At 25.1% G+C, this 20,701-nt stretch overlaps 1 protein-coding gene across 1 annotated transcript in view; it reads right to left on the reverse strand.

Moving 5' to 3' along the window:
* Positions 1 to 5,788, reverse strand: part of ganc (glucosidase, alpha; neutral C) — a 72,647-nt gene extending 66,859 nt beyond the window's left edge. The window contains exon 1 of the mRNA XM_061986818.1: positions 5,699 to 5,788. Within this exon, the coding sequence (XP_061842802.1) occupies positions 5,699 to 5,779 (81 nt within the window). The 5' untranslated portion in view covers positions 5,780 to 5,788. The remainder of the gene's footprint in view (positions 1 to 5,698) is intronic.
* Between the last annotated feature and the right edge of the window lie 14,913 nt (positions 5,789 to 20,701).

Consider the following 20,701-nt stretch of genomic DNA (forward strand, 5'->3'; position numbering starts at 1 on the left):
ACCGGGTTATAAGGCGCACTGTCAGCTTTTGAGAAAATGTGTTGTTTTTAGGTGCGCCTTATAGTGCGGAAAATATGGTACCTTGAAGGTAGAAAAGCGCTATACAAGTATCAAATCAAATCAAATCAACTTTATTTATAGAGCACATTTAAAATTTACCACAGGGGTAGCCAAAGTGCTGTACAATGAGCAGGTTAAAAGATAAAACGAGTACCGAGCAAACACAACACAACACAAACAGAACACGATAAAAAATAAATAATTAAAATAGAATTAATAAAAACATAAAAACATAAAAACAGGTTCACAGCAGGTGTATTATGGGGCGCCATTGCAGGATGGATATCACTCAGTGTTAAAAGCCATGGAATAAAAGTATGTTTTTAAGAGAGATTTAAAAACAGGAAGAGAGGAGGCTTGTCTAACACTCAGGGGTAGGTCGTTCCAGAGCTTGGGAGCAGCAACGGCGAAAGCTCTGTCACCTCTAAGCTTCAGCCTTGTGTCAGGGACCGTCAACAGCAGCTGATCGGCTGATCTTAAGGATCGGGTGGGGCAGTAAGGCTGAAGGAGGTGGTAGAGATAGGTTGGCGCGAAGTTGTTTAGACATTTAAAAACAAATAAAAGGAGTTTAAAATGTATTCGGTAACGCACAGGGAGCCAGTGAAGGGACGCTAAAATAGGGGTGATGTGCTCACGTCTGCGGGTCTGTGTTAGCAGACGAGCGGCAGAGTTCTGCACGAGCTGCAGGCGGGCGAGGGAGGCCTGGCTAATGCCAACATACAGGGCATTACAATAATCAAGACGAGTCGAGATAAAGGCGTGGATTAATTTCTCAAGATCATGTCTTGATAGAAGCGGTTTCACTTTCGCTATTTGGCGTAATTGATAAAAGCTTTTTTGAACGACGCTGCTGATTTAGTACAACCCATTTATCATTAATCAAGTGTTGCAAAGCTGTGTCATCAACACTCACAAGCATACCTGCCAACTACTCCAGTTTTCCCGTAATTAGTACGGTTTTCATCAACCTATTCCGGGTTACGGTTGCAGTGATAAAAAACAAGTTTTTTCATTAATTAAAAAAACAAATTTTTTTAAAGTTTTATTCACGAAATCGCGTAACAACAATGACAATCGACACTGCTTCCCGTAACTTCCTATCGAGCCATTCCGAATGCCATGCGCGAGGCTATTTATAGCACCGCTGCCAAGCACGAGGCACCAGTTGCCATTGTTTCCAAACGAGCGAACGATCATGGAATCAGCCGGAGAAAAATCGCAAACGAGTCTTAAACCGAAAAGAAAACCGCAGTCATTCCGTGAAGAATATTCAAAAGCCTATCCGGGAATAATTATCCGTTCCAAAAAGGGTGAAAACTACGCGAATTGCACCTTGTGCAGACAAGATTTTTCAATCGGACACGGAGGAATTAGCGATGTAAAAGACCACGTTGGGACAAAAAAACAAATACCATATCATTTTGGCAGTATGATCAATCTGATAGAATAAATTTGGATTTTAGCCACAAAAAGGTAATGACACCAATGTTATCTATTGGAATTGTTTAGTACTGTTATACTGTTAAAAGTGTTTGTACTATTTATGCTTTCAAGTCCAAGTTGAAGAAATCTTGTTAAATGTTGACAGCATAACTACCAAAATACAGAAGTATGTCCTTTTTTTTTTTTTTTTTTTTTTTTTTTTTGTGTCCTGTCCAGCTTCTCAGGCAAATCATATAGTTGATGTAGATGCCCATGTCGGCTGTTCAGATTTACTTTACAAAAGAGAAGTGTAGGATACTTCTCTTGTTGCCTTATTTGTATTTGACTTTATTAAATGTATTTATATTATCATTTAGTGCAGCCGGGCCGGAGCAGGAGGGGATAGAAAGAGAAAAAAAAAGAAGACAGAGGGGGAAATTGTGGGGACAAGAGGGGGATTAGACAGAGAGACAAAAACAACAACAGCAAACAACAACAACAACAACAATAGAGCAACATCAGCAAATATGACATGTACAAATATGATGGTAAAAGTAATAGCAAATAAGCAGTTAGCGAAAAATAAAAAATAATACAGAAATGACAATGAGCATTATTACACTACAAATGGATCAATACAAATACCAATAGAAATAGCGCTATTGATAATGAACAATACCAATAATTTACCTTTATTATCAACAATACAGTTGTTCAAATGCAACAATACATATACGTCATGATAACTTGAGATACGAAGGAATGCAGAAAAATGGAGGGGGAGAAAGAGAAGCAACCTACATTAACCTTGTAGATTGTTATAGTCACAATAGGTTAAGCTTTGTCAGTGTGCCATGTGTTACACCCAGTTTACCCTAGGGCAACAACGTTAATATATGTTTGATGAAACGTGATTATGTGCATGAGTGTAAGTATGCATATGTACTTGTATATGTACAGAATGTGTATATGTGTTTGTACAATGAATGTATATGTACAGAATGTGTATATGTGTTTGTACAGTGAATGTATATGTACAGTATGTGTATGTGTATGTTTGTATATTGAATGTGCGTGTGGATGTACGAACATTAGGTAGGTAAATATGTACTGTATTTGTGTATGTATGTGGGAACGTAGGTACCTATGTACGTATGTGAGCATAGGGACGGCGTGGCGCAGTGGAAGAATGGCCGTGCGCGACCCGAGGGTCCCTGGTTCAATCCCCACCTAGTACCAACCTCGTCATGTCCGTTGTGTCCTGAGCAAGACACTTCACCCTTGCTCCTGATGGCTGCTGGTTAGCGCCTTGCATGGCAGCTCCCTCCATCAGTGTGTGAATGTGTGTGTGAATGGGTGAATGTGGAAGTAGTGTCAAAGCGCTTTGAGTACCTTGAAGGTAGAAAAGCGCTATACAAGTATCAAATCAAATCAAATCAACTTTATTTATAGAGCACATTTAAAATTTACCACAGGGGTAGCCAAAGTGCTGTACAATGAGCAGGTTAAAAGATAAAACGAGTACCGAGCAAACACAACACAACACAAACAGAACACGATAAAAAATAAATAATTAAAATAGAATTAATAAAAAAATAAAAACAGGATCACAGCAGGTGTATTATGGGGCGCCATTGCAGGATGGATATCACTCAGTGTTAAAAGCCATGGGATAAAAGTATGTTTTTAAGAGAGATTTAAAAACAGGAAGAGAGGAGGCTTGTCTAACACTCAGGGGTAGGTCGTTCCAGAGCTTGGGAGCAGCAACGGCGAAAGCTCTGTCACCTCTAAGCTTCAGCCTTGTGTCGGGGACCGTCAACAGCAGCTGATCGGCTGATCTTAAGGATCGGGTGGGGCAGTAAGGCTGAAGGAGGTCGGAGAGATAGGTTGGCGCGAAGTTGTTTAGACATTTAAAAACAAATAAAAGGAGTTTAAAATGTATTCGGTAACGCACAGGGAGCCAGTGAAGGGACGCTAAAATAGGGGTGATGTGCTCACGTCTGCGGGTCTGTGTTAGCAGACGAGCAGCAGAGTTCTGCACGAGCTGCAGGCGGGCGAGGGAGGCCTGGCTAATGCCAACATACAGGGCATTACAATAATCAAGACGAGTCGAGATAAAGGCGTGGATTAATTTCTCAAGATCATGTCTTGATAGAAGCGGTTTCACTTTCGCTATTTGGCGTAATTGATAAAAGCTTTTTTGAACGACGCTGCTGATTTAGTACAACCCATTTATCATTAATCAAGTGTTGCAAAGCTGTGTCATCAACACTCACAAGCATACCTGCCAACTACTCCAGTTTTCCCGTAATTAGTACGGTTTTCATCAACCTATTCCGGGTTATGGTTGCAGTGATAAAAAATACGGTTTTTCATTAATTATAAAAACAATTTTTTTTTAAGTTTTATTCACGAAATCGCGTAACAACAATGACAATCGACGCTGCTTCCCGTAACTTCCTATCGAGCCATTCCGAATGCCATGCGCGAGGCTATTTATAGCACCGCTGCCAAGCACGAGGCACCAGTTGCCATTGTTTCCAAACGAGCGAACGATCATGGAATCAGCCGGAGAAAAATGGCAAACGAGTCTTAAACCGAAAAGAAAACTGCAGTCATTCCGTGAAGAATATTCAAAAGCCTATCCGGGAATAATTATCCGTTCCAAAAAGGGTGAAAACTACGCGAATTGCACCTTGTGCAGACAAGATTTTTCAATCGGACACGGAGGAATTAGCGATGTAAAAGACCACGTTGGGACAAAAGAACACAAGTCTAATGCCGTTGCTAGCGATACAAGTGGAAAACTTTCAACGTTTTTCGGATTTTAGCCACAAAAAGGTAATGACACCAATGTTATCTATTGGAATTGTTTAGTACTGTTATACTGTTAAAAGTGTTGATACTATTTATGCTTTCAAGTCCAAGTTGAAGAAATCTTGTTAAATGTTGACAGCATAACTATCAAAATACAGAAGTATGTCCTTAATATTTTTGCAGAGCTATTTCTGTTGAAAAGTTCAAATGATTACATTAGAGATGTGATGTGCCACTTTTCAAGTGTCTGATGGCTTCAATTAATTTTCATTAATTTTGAATTCTTTTGAAAGGCTTACAAAAAAACTACATTTGAATTGTAATTCCATGCTATTGACAGGACTATTCATTTTAATGAAGTTAGCTTACCATGTTTACACTATGATAATTGTGATAGAAATGTGAATTTTAGGCACAGAATATTTTTTACAATTGAACAAGGCAGTAGATTATACAAGCTTGGACAGAAAATTAATAATGACACCAATTTTTTTTTTAATGGAATTGTTTAGTACTGTTTTACCATTTGTTTACTGTAAAAAGTGTTTATACTTCCAATTAACAAATTGAAGTCTTGTGAAAGGTTGACAGGATAACTGGCATTAACTGTCAAAATAATTTCAAACTATTGAAGTTAGCTTACAGAATAAACATGTCAATCAACCCATATGATTTTTGCCGTAATATTTTTGTTTTGAAAAGTCACTGTGACTGATAGAAAAGTGATGGTTTTAGCAACATTTTAACCTGGCTACTAGGTTTTTTTCTGATTTCAAAAGTTGGCAGGTATGCACAAGTATAAAACTACTTTTTTAAAGTCATCATTTCTTATTTCAAGCATGAAAAAAAAAATCATGACGCCGAGCGCATATCATTATGTCAAGATAATGGCACTAGCATTTACTTCATTTAAGAATATTTTTCAACATATTGAGCAAAAAGGTCTCTTTTTTTCTACCAAGAAAAGTGCACTTGTTATTAGTGAGAATATACTTATTTTAAGGTATTTTTGGGGTTCATTGAGGTTAGCTAATTTTACTTGTTTTGGAAAGTCTTGACAAGCCAAATGTTCTTGTTCTATTGGCAGATAATGTTGCTTAGTTCAAGTAAAATACCCCTCATTTTTGTATTTTGTTTTCTTGTTTTTGAACACTGACTTTTTGCAGCTTGGTCTGACAACAACAACAACACAAGTAGTTGGAAAATAATCCCCCCCCCCCCCATCAAATCCCTCAGGGGATGAATGAATGAATGAATCAATGTATTACAAAACAAATGTTGACTTTTGATGGAAAGCTGTTCATTCCACCAAAAAGTCAACATCATCTTAATAATGTCTTTCACAAATATTGTTTTTAGGGACAAACACTTGAGTAAATATGAACTATTTTCAGTTCACCTGACTTCCTGCTTCCAGCACTTCAAAACGGGCCCCCTTGTCCGTGAGCACCAACGTGTCCAGAAGAGCCTGGAACTGCATTCTGGGACCCCGCATCTGGCGCCTTCCAGATACGAACAGAATATGTTTGGTAGGAATTCAAAAATGCAATAGTTTCATATAATAATATGATATAATATTGTTGTGTTATACATACAACTAAATAATGCTGCATGGAAAAGAAAAATGATAAAAAATATTACATTAGGCTAACAAACAAAATGCACAAAACAAGGAAATGTGAATTTATATTTAATTACAAATATATTAGTTTAGTTTAACAAAAAAAAAACTGCACCAAACAAAAACATGCTGAATAATATTTCCACACAAAAATATTAGTTAAATCCAACAAAATAATTCTGTATTAGTTACCGGTAAGTATAACAAAAACTGCACAAAACTAAAAAATATAAATTGGTATTTAATTATAAATATATTAGTTTAGGAAAATAAAACTCCATGAAACAAAAACATACTGAATAATATTTCAACACATAAATATTAATTTAATCCTACAAAATAATTATGTATAAATCAAGAAAATCATCATTTTAATTACAAAATATTAGTTAAGTATAACAAAAATTGCACAAAACAATTAAAAATGAATGTATATTTTAATTACAAATGAATTAGTTAAGTTTCAACAAAATGAAACTGCACCAAACAAGGACATACTGAATATTTCAACACAAAAATATTTGTTTAATCCTACAAAATAATTCTGTATAAATCAAGAAAATCATCATTTTGATTACAAAATATTAGTTAAGTATAACAAAAATTGCACAAGACAAAAAATATGAATTTAGAATAAATTACAAATGTATTAATTTAGTTTAACAAAATAAAACTGCACCAAACAAGAACATACTGAATATTTCCACACAAAAATATTAGTTTATTCCTACAAAATTATTCTGTATAAATCAAGAAAATAATGATTTTGATTACAAAATATTAGTTAAGTATAACAAAAATTGCACAAAATAAGAAAATATGAATGTATATTTGAATTACAAATAAATTAGTTAAGTTTTAACAAAATGAAACTGCACCAAACAAGAACATACTGAATATTTCCACACAAAAATATTAGTTTAATCCTACAAAATAATTCTGTATAAATCAAGAAAATCATCATTTTAATTACAAAATATTAGTTAAGTATAACAAAAATTGCACAAAATAAGAAAATATGAATGTATATTTGAATTACAAATAAATTAGTTAAGTTTTAACAAAATGAAACTGCACCAAACAAGAACATACTGAATATTTCAACAGAAAAATATTAGTTTAATCCTACAAAATAATTCTGTATAAATCAAGAAAATAATGATTTTGATTACAAAATATTAGTTAAGTATAACAAAAATTGCACAAAACAAAAAATATGAATTTAGAATAAATTACAAATGTATTAATTTAGTTTAACAAAATAAAACTGCACCAAACAAGAACATAATTAATAATATTAACACAAAAATATTAGTTTAATCCTACAAAATAATTCTGTATAAATCAAGAAAATAATGATTTTGGTTACAAAATATTAGTTAAGTATAACAAAAATTGCACAAAAGAAGAAAAAATGAATGTATATTTGAAATACAAATAAATTAGTTAAGTTTTAACAAAATGAAACTGCACCAAACAAGAACATACTGAATATTTCAACACAAAAATATTAGTTTAATCCTACATAATAATTCTGTATAAATCAAGAAAATAATGATTTTGGTTACAAAATATTAGTTAAGTATCACAAAAATTGCACAAAATAAGAAAAAATGAATGTATATTTGAAATACAAATAAATTAGTTAAGTTTCAACAAAATGAAGCTGCACCAAACAAGAACATACTGAATATTTCAACACAAAAATATTAGTTTAATCCTACAAAATAATTCTGTATAAATCAAGAAAATAATGATTTTGGTTACAAAATATTAGTTAAGTACAACAAAAATTGCACAAAATAAGCAAATATGAATGTATATTTGAAATACAAATAAATTAGTTAAGTTTCAACAAAATGAAACTGCACCAAACAAGAACATACTGAATATTTCAACACAAAAATATTAGTTAAATCCAACAAAATAATTCTGTATTAGTTACCAGTAAGTATAACAAAAACTGCACAAAACTAAAAAATATAAATTGATATTTAATGACAAATATATTAGTTTAGGAAAATAAAACTCCATGAAACAAAAACATACTGAATAATATTTCAACACATAAATATTAATTTAATCCTACAAAATAATTCTGTATAAGTCAAGAAAATCATCATTTTAATTACAAAATATTAGTTAAGTATAACAAAAATTGCACAAAACAATTAAAAATGAATGTATATTTTAATTACAAATAAATTAGTTAAGTTTCAACAAAATGAAACTGCACCAAACAAGAACATACTGAATATTTCAACACAAAAATATTAGTTTAATCCTACAAAATAATTCTGTATAAATCAAGAAAATCATCATTTTAATTACAAAATATTAGTTAAGTATAACAAAAATTGCACAAAACAAGAAAAAATGAATGCATATTTGAATTACAAATAAATTAGTTAAGTTTTAACAAAAGGAAACTGCACCAAACAAGAACATACTGAATATTTCAACACAAAAATATTAGTTTAATCCTACAAAATAATTATGTATAAATCAAGAAAATAATGGTTTTGATTACAAAATATTAGTTAAGTATAACAAAAATTGCACAAAACAAAAAATATGAATTTATAATAAATTACAAATATATTAATTTAGTTTAACAAAATAAAACTGCACCAAACAAGAACATAATTAATAATATTAACTCAAAAATATTACTTTAATCCAACAAAATAATCCTGTATAAAATCAAGGAAATAATGATGTAATTACAAAATATTAGTTAAGTAAAACACAAATATCACAAAACAAAGAACTATGAATTCATATTTAATTACAAATATATTAGTTTAGTTTAACAAAATAAAACTGCACCAAACAAGAACAAACTGAATAATATTTTAACACAAACATAATAGTTTATTCTAACAAAATAATCATGTATAAATCAAGAAAATCATTATTTTAATTTACAAAATATTAGTTAAGTATAACACAAATATTACAAAAATTACAAATATATTAGTTTAGTTTAACAAAAATAAAATTGCACCAAACAACCTACTGAATAATTTAACACATAAATATGAGTTTATTCCAACAAAATAATCCTGTATAAATCAATAAAATCATGATTTGAATTTCAAAATATATAGTCAAGTATAACAAAAATTGCCCAAAACAAGAACATGTGAATTTATATTTAATTACAAATAGTTTAGTTTAACAAAATAAAACTGCACCAGACAAGAACATACTGAATAATATTTTAACACAAAAATATTAGCTTATTCCAACAAAATAATTCTGTATAAATCAAGAAAATCATCATTTTAATTACAAAATATTAGTTAAGTATAACAAAAATTGCACAAAACGAGAACAAATGAATGTATATTTGAATTACAAATAAATTAGTTAAGTTTTAACAAAATGAAACTGCACCAAACAAGAACATACTGAATATTTCAACACAAAAATATTAGTTTAATCCTACAAAATAATTCTGTATAAATCAAGAAAATAATGATTTTGATTACAAAATATTAGTTAAGTATAACAAAAATTGCACAAAACAAAAAATATGAATTTATAATAAATTACAAATATATTAATTTAGTTTAACAAAATAAAACTGCACCAAACAAGAACATAATTAATAATATTAACACAAAAATATTAGTTTAATCCTACAAAATAATTCTGTATAAATCAAGAAAATAATGATTTTGGTTACAAAATATTAGTTAAGTATAACAAAAATTGCACAAAATAAGAAAATATGAATGTATATTTGAATTACAAATAAATTAGTTAAGTTTCAACAAAATAAAACTGCACCAAACAAGAACATACTGAATATTTCAACACAAAAATATTAGTTTAATCCTACAAAATAATTCTGTATAAATCAAGAAAATAATGATTTTGGTTACAAAATATTAGTTAAGTATAACAAAAATTGCACAAAATAAAAAAATATGAATGTATATTTGAATTACAAATAAATTAGTTAAGTTTTAACAAAATGAAACTGCACCAAACAAGAACATACTGAATATTTCAACACAAAAATATTAGTTTAATCCTACAAAATAATTATGTATAAATCAAGAAAATAATGATTTTGATTACAAAATATTAGTTAAGTATAATAAAAATTGCACAAAACAAAAAATGTGAATTTATAATAAATTACAAATATATGAATTTAGTTTAACAAAATAAAACTGCACCAAACAAGAACATAATTAATAATATTAACACAAAAATATTAGTTTAATCCTACAAAATAATTCTGTATAAATCAAGGAAATAATGATTTTGGTTACAAAATATTAGTTAAGTATAACAAAAATTGCACAAAATAAGAAAATATGAATGTATATTTGAATTACAAATAAATTAGTTAAGTTTTAACAAAATGAAACTGCACCAAACAAGAACATACTGAATATTTCAACACAAAAATATTAGCTTAATCCTACAAAATAATTCTGTATAAATCAAGAAAATAATGGTTTTGATTACAAAATATTAGTTAAGTATAACAAAAATTGCACAAAATAAGAAAATATGAATGTATATTTGAAATACAAATAAATTAGTTAAGTTTTAACAAAATGAAACTGCACCAAACAAGAACATACTGAATATTTCAACACAAAAATATTAGTTTAATCCCACAAAATAATTCTGTATAAATCAAGAAAATAATGGTTTTGGTTACAAAATATTAGTTAAGTATAACAAAAATTGCACAAAACAAAAAATATGAATTTAGAATAAATTACAAATGTATTAATTTAGTTTAACAAAATAAAACTGCACCAAACAAGAACATAATTAATAATATTAACTAAAAAATATTAGTTTAATCCAACAAAATAAACCTGTATAAAATCAAGGAAATATTGATGTAATTACAAAATATTAGTTAAGTATAACACAAATATCACAAAACAAAGAACTATAAATTCATATTTAATTACTAATATATTAGTTTAGTTTAACAAAATAAAACTGCACCAAACAAGAACATAATTAATAATATTAAGTAAAAAATATTACTTTAATCCAACAAAATAATCCTGTATAAAATCAAGGAAATAATGATGTAATTACAAAATATTAGTTAAGTAAAACACAAATATCACAAAACAAAGAACTATGAATTCATATTTAATTACAAATATATTAGTTTAGTTTAACAAAATAAAACTGCACCAAACAAGAACAAACTGAATAATATTTTAACACAAACATAATAGTTTATTCCAACAAAATAATCATGTATAAATCAAGAAAATTATTATTTTAATTACAAAATATTCGTTAAGTATAACACAAATATTACAAATATATTAGTTTAGTTTAACAAAAATAAAATTGCACCAAACAACCTACTGAATAATTTAACACATATGAGTTTGTTCCAACAAAATAATCCTATATAAATGAATAAAATCATGATTTGAATTTCAAAATATATAGTCAAGTATAACAAAAATTGCCCAAAACAAGAACATGTGAATTTATATTTAATTGCAAATAGTTTAGTTTAACAAAATAAAACTGCACCCGACAAGAACATACTGAATAATATTTGAACACAAAAATATTAGCTTATTCCAACAAAATAATTCTGTATAAATCAAGAAAATCATCATTTTAATGACAAAATATTAGTTAAGTATAACAAAAATTGCACAAAACAAGAAAAAATGAATGTATATTTGAATTACAAATAAATTAGTTAAGTTTTAACAAAATGAAACTGCACCAAACAAGAACATACTGAATATTTCAACACAAAAATATTAGTTTAATCCTACAAAATAATTCTGTATAAATCAAGAAAATAATGATTTTGGTTACAAAATATTAGTTAAGTATAGCAAAAATTGCACAAAATAAGAAAATATGAATGTATATTTGAAATACAAATAAATTAGTTAAGTTTTAACAAAATGAAACTGCACCAAACAAGAACATACTGAATATTTCAACACAAAAATATTAGTTTAATCCTACAACATAATTCTGTATAAATCAAGAAAATAATGGTTTTGATTGCAAAATATTAGTTAAGTATAACAAAAATTGCACAAAACAAAAAATATGAATTTATAATAAATTACAAATATATTAATTTAGTTAAACAAAATAAAACTGCACCAAACAAGAACATAATTAATAATATTAACTAAAAAATATTAGTTTAATCCAACAAAATAATCCTGTATAAAATCAAGGAAATAATGATCTAATTACAAAATATTAGTTAAGTAAAACACAAATATCACAAAACAAAGAACTATGAATTAATATTTAATTACAAATATATTAGTTTAGTTTAACAAAATAAAACTGAACCAAACAAGAACATAATTAATAATATTAACTAAAAAATATTAGTTCAATCCAACAAAATAATCCTGTATAAAATCAAGGAAATAATGATGTAATTACAAAATATTAGTTAAGTATAACACAAATATCACAAAACAAAGAACTATGAATTCATATTTAATTACAAATATATTAGTTTAGATTAACAAAATAAAACTGCACCAAACAAGAACAAACTGAATAATATTTTAACACAAACATAATAGTTTATTCCAACAAAATAATCATGTATAAATCAAGAAAATAATTCTTTTAATTACAAAATATTAGTTAAGTATAACACAAATATTACAAAAAATTACAAATATATTAGTTTAGTTTAACAAAAATAAAATTGCACCAAACAACCTACTGAATAATTTAACACATAAATATGAGTTTATTCCAACAAAATAATCCTGTATAAATCAATAAAATCATTATTTGAATTTCAAAATATATAGTCAAGTATAACAAAAATTGCCCAAAACAAGAACATGTGAATTTATATTTAATTACAAATAGTTTAGTTTAACAAAATAAAACTGCACCAGACAAGAACATACTGAATAATATTTGAACACAAAAATATTAGCTTATTCCAACAAAATAATTCTGTATAAATCAAGAAAATCATCATTTTAATTACAAAATATTAGTTAAGTATAACAAAAATTGCACAAAACGAGAAAAAATGAATGTATATTTGAATTACAAATAAATTAGTTAAGTTTTAACAAAATGAAACTGCACCAAACAAGAACATACTGAATATTTCAACACAAAAATATTAGTTTAATCCTACAAAATAATTCTGTATAAATCAAGAAAATAATGATTTTGGTTACAAAATATTAGTTAAGTATAACAAAAATTGCACAAAATAAGAAAATATGAATGTATATTTGAATTACAAATAAATTAGTTAAGTTTTAACAAAAGGAAACTGCACCAAACAAGAACATACTGAATATTTCAACACAAAAATATTAGTTAAATCCAACAAAATAATTCTGTATTAGTTACCAGTAAGTATAACAAAAACTGCACAAAACTAAAAAATATAAATTGATATTTAATTATAAATATATTAGTTTAGGAAAATAAAACTCCATGAAACAAAAACATACTGAATAATATTTCAACACATAAATATTAATTTAATCCTACAAAATAATTACCGGTATGTATAAATCAAGAAAATCATCATTTTAATTACAAAATATTAGTTAAGTATAACAAAAATTGCACAAAACAAGAAAAAAATGAATGTATATTTGAATTACAAATAAATTAGTTAAGTTTTAACAAAATGAAACTGCACCAAACAAGAACATACTGAATATTTCCACACAAAAATATTAGTTTAATCCTACAAAATAATTCTGTATAAATCAAGAAAATAATGATTTTGGTTACAAAATATTAGTTAAGTATAACAAAAATTGCACAAAACAAGAAAAAATGAATGTATAGTTTAATTACAAATAAATTAGTTAAGTTTTAACAAAATGAAACTGCACCAAACAAGAACATACTGAATATTTCAACACAAAAATATTAGTTAAATCCAACAAAATAATTCTGTATTAGTAAGTATAACAAAAACTGCACAAAACTAAAAAATATAAATTGATATTTAATTATAAATATATTAGTTTAGGAAAATAAAACTCCATGAAACAAAAACATACTGAATAATATTTCAACACATAAATATTAATTTAATCCTACAAAATAATTATGTATAAATCAAGAAAATCATAATTTTAATTACAAAATATTAGTTAAGTATAACAAAAATTGCACAAAAGAAGAAAATATGAATGTATATTTGAAATACAAATAAATTAGTTAAGTTTTAACAAAATGAAACTGCACCAAACAAGAACATACTGAATATTTCAACACAAAAATATTAGTTTAATCCTACAAAATAATTCTGTATAAATCAAGAAAATAATGATTTTGGTTACAAAATATTAGTTAAGTATAACAAAAATTGCACAAAATAAGAAAAAATGAATGTATATTTGAATTACAAATAAATTAGTTAAGTTTTAACAAAATGAAACTGCACCAAACAAGGACATACTGAATATTTCAACACAAAAATTTTAGTTTAATCCTACAAAATAATTCTGTATAAATCAAGAAAATAATGATTTTGGTTACAAAATATTAGTTAAGTATAACAAAAATTGCACAAAATAAGAAAATATGAATGTATATTTGAATTACAAATAAATTAGTTAAGTTTTAACAAAATGAAACTGCACCAAACAAGAACATACTGAATATTTCCACACAAAAATATTAGTTTAATCCTACAAAATAATTATGTATAAATCAAGAAAATAATGACTTTGGTTACAAAATATTAGTTAAGTATAACAAAAATTGCACAAAACGAGAAAAAATGAGTGTATATTTGAATTACAAATAAATTAGTTAAGTTTCACAAAATGAAACTGCACCAAACAAGAACATACTGAATATTTCCACACAAAAATATTAGTTTAATCCTACAAAATAATTCTGTATAAATCAAGAAAATAATGATTTTGGTTACAAAATATTAGTTAAGTATAACAAAAATTGCACAAAACAAGAAAAAATGAATGTATATTTGAATTACAAATAAATTAGTTAAGTTTCAACAAAATGAAACTGCACCAAACAAGAACATACTGAATATTTCAACACAAAAATATTAGTTTAATCCTACAAAATAATTCTGTATAAATCAAGAAAATAATGATTTTGGTTACAAAATATTAGTTAAGTATAACAAAAATTGCACAAAATAAGAAAATATGAATGCATATTTGAAATACAAATAAATTAGTTAAGTTTTAACAAAATGAAACTCGACCAAACAAGAACATACTGAATATTTCCACACAAAAATATTAGTTTAATCCTACAAAATAATTCTGTATAAATCAAGAAAATAATGATTTTGGTTACAAAATATTAGTTAAGTATAACAAAAATTGCACAAAATAAGAAAATATGAATGCATATTTGAAATACAAATAAATTAGTTAAGTTTTAACAAAATGAAACTGCACCAAACAAGAACATACTGAATATTTCAACACAAAAATATTAGTTTAATCCTACAAAATAATTCTGTATAAATCAAGAAAATAATGGTTTTGATTACAAAATATTAGTTAAGTATAACAAAAATTGCACAAAACAAAAAATATGAATTTATAATAAATTACAAATATATTAATTTAGTTTAACAAAATAAAACTGCACCAAACAAGAACATAATTAATAATATTAACACAAAAATATTAGTTTAATCCTACAAAATAATTCTGTATAAATCAAGAAAATAATGATTTTGGTTACAAAATATTAGTTAAGTATAACAAAAATTGCACAAAATAAGAAAATATGAATGTATATTTGAATTACAAATAAATTAGTTAAGTTTTAACAAAATGAAACTGCACCAAACAAGAACATACTGAATATTTCAACACAAAAATATTAGTTTAATCCTACAAAATAATTCTGTATAAATCAAGAAAGTAATGATTTTGGTTACAAAATATTAGTTAAATATAACAAAAATTGCACAAAACAAGAAAAAATGAATGTATATTTTAATTACAAATAAATTAGTTTAAGTTTTAACAAAATGAAACTGCACCAAACAAGAACATACTGAATATTTCAAAACAAAAATATTAGTTTAATCCTACAAAATAATTCTGTATAAATCAAGAAAATAATGATTTTGATTACAAAATATTAGTTAAGTATAACAAAAATTGCACAAAACAAAAAATATGAATTTATAATAAATTACAAATATATTAATTTAGTTTAACAAAATGAAACTGCACCAAACAAGAACATAATTAATAATATTAACTAAAAAATATTAGTTTAATCCTACAAAATAATTCTGTATAAATCAAGAAAATAATGATTTTGATTACAAAATATTAGTTAAGTATAACAAAAATTGCACAAAACAAAAAATATGAATTTATAATAAATTACAAATATATTAATTTAGTTTAACAAAATAAAACTGCACCAAACAAGAACATAATTAATAATATTAACACAAAAATATTAGTTTAATCCTACAAAATAATTCTGTATAAATCAAGAAAATAATGATTTTGATTACAAAATATTAGTTAAGTATAACAAAAATTGCACAAAATAAGAAAATATGAATGTATATTTGAATTACAAATAAATTAGTTAAGTTTCAACAAAATGAAACTGCACCAAACAAGAACATACTGAATATTTCCACACAAAAATATTAGTTTAATCCTACAAAATAATTCTGTATAAATCAAGAAAATAATGGTTTTGATTACAAAATATTAGTTAAGTATAACAAAAATTGCACAAAATAAGAAAATATGAATGTATATTTGAAATACAAATAAATTAGTTAAGTTTCAACAAAATGAAACTGCACCAAACAAGAACATACTGAATATTTCCACACAAAAATATTAGTTTAATCCTACAAAATAATTCTGTATAAATCAAGAAAATAATGATTTTGATTACAAAATATTAGTTAAGTATAACAAAAATTGCACAAAACAAAAAATATGAATTTATAATAAATTACAAATATATTAATTTAGTTTAACAAAATAAAACTGCACCAAACAAGAACATAATTAATAATATTAACACAAAAATATTAGTTTAATCCTACAAAATAATTCTGTATAAATCAAGAAAATAATGATTTTGATTACAAAATATTAGTTAAGTATAACAAAAATTGCACAAAATAAGAAAATATGAATGTATATTTGAATTACAAATAAATTAGTTAAGTTTCAACAAAATGAAACTGCACCAAACAAGAACATACTGAATATTTCCACACAAAAATATTAGTTTAATCCTACAAAATAATTCTGTATAAATCAAGAAAATAATGACTTTGGTTACAAAATATTAGTTAAGTATAACAAAAATTGCACAAAATAAGAAAATATGAATGTATATTTGAAATACAAATAAATTAGTTAAGTTTTAACAAAAGGAAACTGCACCAAACAAGAACATACTGAATATTTCCACACAAAAATATTAGTTTAATCCTACAAAATAATTCTGTATAAATCAAGAAAATAATGATTTTGATTACAAAATATTAGTTAAGTATAACAAAAATTGCACAAAACAAAAAATATGAATTTATAATAAATTACAAATATATTAATTTAGTTTAACAAAATAAAACTGCACCAAACAAGAACATAATTAATAATATTAACTAAAAAATATTAGTTTTATCCAACAAAATAAACCTGTATAAAATCAAGGAAATATTGATGTAATTACAAAATATTAGTTAAGTAAAACACAAACATCACAAAACAAAGAACTATGAATTCATATTTAATTACAAATATATTAGTTTAGTTTAACAAAATAAAACTGCACCAAACAAGAACAAACTGAATAATATTTTAACACAAACATAATAGTTTATTCCAACAAAATAATCATGTATAAATCAAGAAAATCATTATTTTAATTACAAAATATTAGTTAAGTATAACACAAATATTACAAAAAATTACAAATATATTAGTTTCAACCTACTGAATAATTTAACACATATGAGTTTGTTCCAACAAAATAATCCTGTATAAATCAATAAAATCATGATTTGAATTTCAAAATATATAGTCAAGTATAACAAAAATTGCCCAAAACAAAAACATGTGAATTTATATTTAATTACAAATAGTTTAGTTTAACAAAATAAAACTGCACCAGACAAGAACAAACTGAATAATATTTGAACACAAAAATATTAGCTTATTCCAACAAAATAATTCTGTGTAAATCAAGAAAATAATGATTTTGGTTACAAAATATTAGTTAAGTATAACAAAAATTGCACAAAATAAGAAAATATGAATATATATTTGTAATACAAATAAATTAGTTAAGTTTTAACAAAATGAAACTGCACCAAACAAGAACATACTGAATATTTCCACACAAAAATATTAGTTTAATCCTACAAAATAATTCTGTATAAATCAAGAAAATAATGGTTTTGATTACAAAATATTAGTTAAGTATGACAAAAATTGCACAAAACAAAAAATATGAATTTATAATAAATTACAAATATATTAATTTAGTTTATCAAAATAAAACTGCACCAAACAAGAACATAATTAATAATATTAACTAAAAAATATTAGTTTAATCCAACAAAATAAACCTCTATAAAATCAAGGAAATAATGATGTAATTACAAAATATTAGTTAAGGATAACACAAATATCACAAAACAAAGAACTATGAATTCATATTTAATTACAAATATATTACTTTAGTTTAACAAAATAAAACTGCACCAAACAAGAACAAACTGAATAATATTTTAACACAAACATAATAGTTTATTCCAACAAAATAATCATGTATAAATCAAGAAAATCATTATTTTAATTACAAAATATTAGTTAAGTATAACACAAATATCACAAAAATATTACAAAAAATTACAAATATATTAGTTTAGTTTAACAAAAATAAAATTGCACCAAACAACCTACTGAATAATTTAACACATAAATATGAGTTTATTCCAACAAAATAATCCTGTATAAATCAACAAAATCATGATTTGAATTTCAAAATATATAGTCAAGTATAACAAAAATTGCCCAAAACAAAAATATGTGAATTTATATTTAATTACAAATAGTTTAGTTTAACAAAATAAAACTGCACCAGACAAGAACAAACTGAATAATATTTGAACACAAAAATATTAGCTTATTCCAACAAAATAATTCTGTGTAAATCAAGAAAATAATGATTTTGGTTACAAAATATTAGTTAAGTATAACAAAAATTGCACAAAATAAGAAAATATGAATGTATATTTGTAATACAAATAAATTAGTTAAGTTTTAACAAAATTAAACTGCACCAAACAAGAACATACTGAATATTTCCACACAAAAATATTAGTTTAATCCTACAAAATAATTCTGTATAAATCAAGAAAATAATGATTTTGATTACAAAATATTAGTTAAGTATAACAAAAATTGCACAAAACAAAAAACATGAATTTATAATAAATTACAAATATATTAATTTAGTTTAACAAAATAAAACTGCACCAAACAAGAACATAATTAATAATATTAACACAAAAATATTAGTTTAATCCTACAAAATAAACCTGTATAAAATCAAGGAAATATTGATGTAATTACAAAATATTAGTTAAGTAAAACACAAATATAACAAAACAAAGAACTATGAATTCATATTTAATTACAAATATATTAGTTTAGTTTAACAAAATAAAACTGTACCAAACAAGAACATAATTAATAATATTAAGTAAAAAAATATTACTTTAATCCAACAAAATAATCCTGTATAAAATCAAGGAAATAATGATGTAATTACAAAATATTAGTTAAGTAAAACACAAATATCACAAAACAAAGAACTATGAATTCATATTTAATTACAAATATATTAGTTTAGTTTAACAAAATAAAACTGCACCAAACAAGAACAAACTGAATAATATTTTAACACAAACATAATAGTTTATTCCAACAAAATAATCATGTATAAATCAAGAAAATTATTATTTTAATTACAAAATATTCGTTAAGTATAACACAAATATTACAAATATATTAGTTTAGTTTAACAAAAATAAAATTGCACCAAACAACCTACTGAATAATTTAACACATATGAGTTTGTTCCAACAAAATAATCCTGTATAAATGAATAAAATCATGATTTGAATTTCAAAATATATAGTCAAGTATAACAAAAATTGCCCAAAACAAGAACATGTGAATTTATATTTAATTACAAATAGTTTAGTTTAACAAAATAAAACTACACCAGACAAGAACATACTGAATAATATTTGAACACAAAAATATTAGCTTATTCCAACAAAATAATTCTGTATAAATCAAGAAAATCATCATTTTAATGACAAAATATTAGTTAAGTATAACAAAAATTGCACAAAACAAGAAAAAATGAATGTATATTTGAATTACAAATAAATTAGTTAAGTTTTAACAAAATGAAACTGCACCAAACAAGAACATACTGAATATTTCAACACAAAAATATTAGTTTAATCCTACAAAATAATTCTGTATAAATCAAGAAAATAATGATTTTGGTTACAAAATATTAGTCAAGTATAACAAAAATTGCCCAAAACAAGAACATGTGAATTTATATTTAATTGCAAATAGTTTAGTTTAACAAAATAAAACTGCACCCGACAAGAACATACTGAATAATATTTGAACACAAAAATATTAGCTTATTCCAACAAAATAATTCTGTATAAATCAAGAAAATCATCATTTTAATTACAAAATATTAGTTAACCATAACAAAAAATTGCAC

Source organism: Nerophis lumbriciformis, linkage group LG26 (assembly GCF_033978685.3).
Source record: "Nerophis lumbriciformis linkage group LG26, RoL_Nlum_v2.1, whole genome shotgun sequence".
Lineage (NCBI taxonomy): Eukaryota > Metazoa > Chordata > Actinopteri > Syngnathiformes > Syngnathidae > Nerophis > Nerophis lumbriciformis.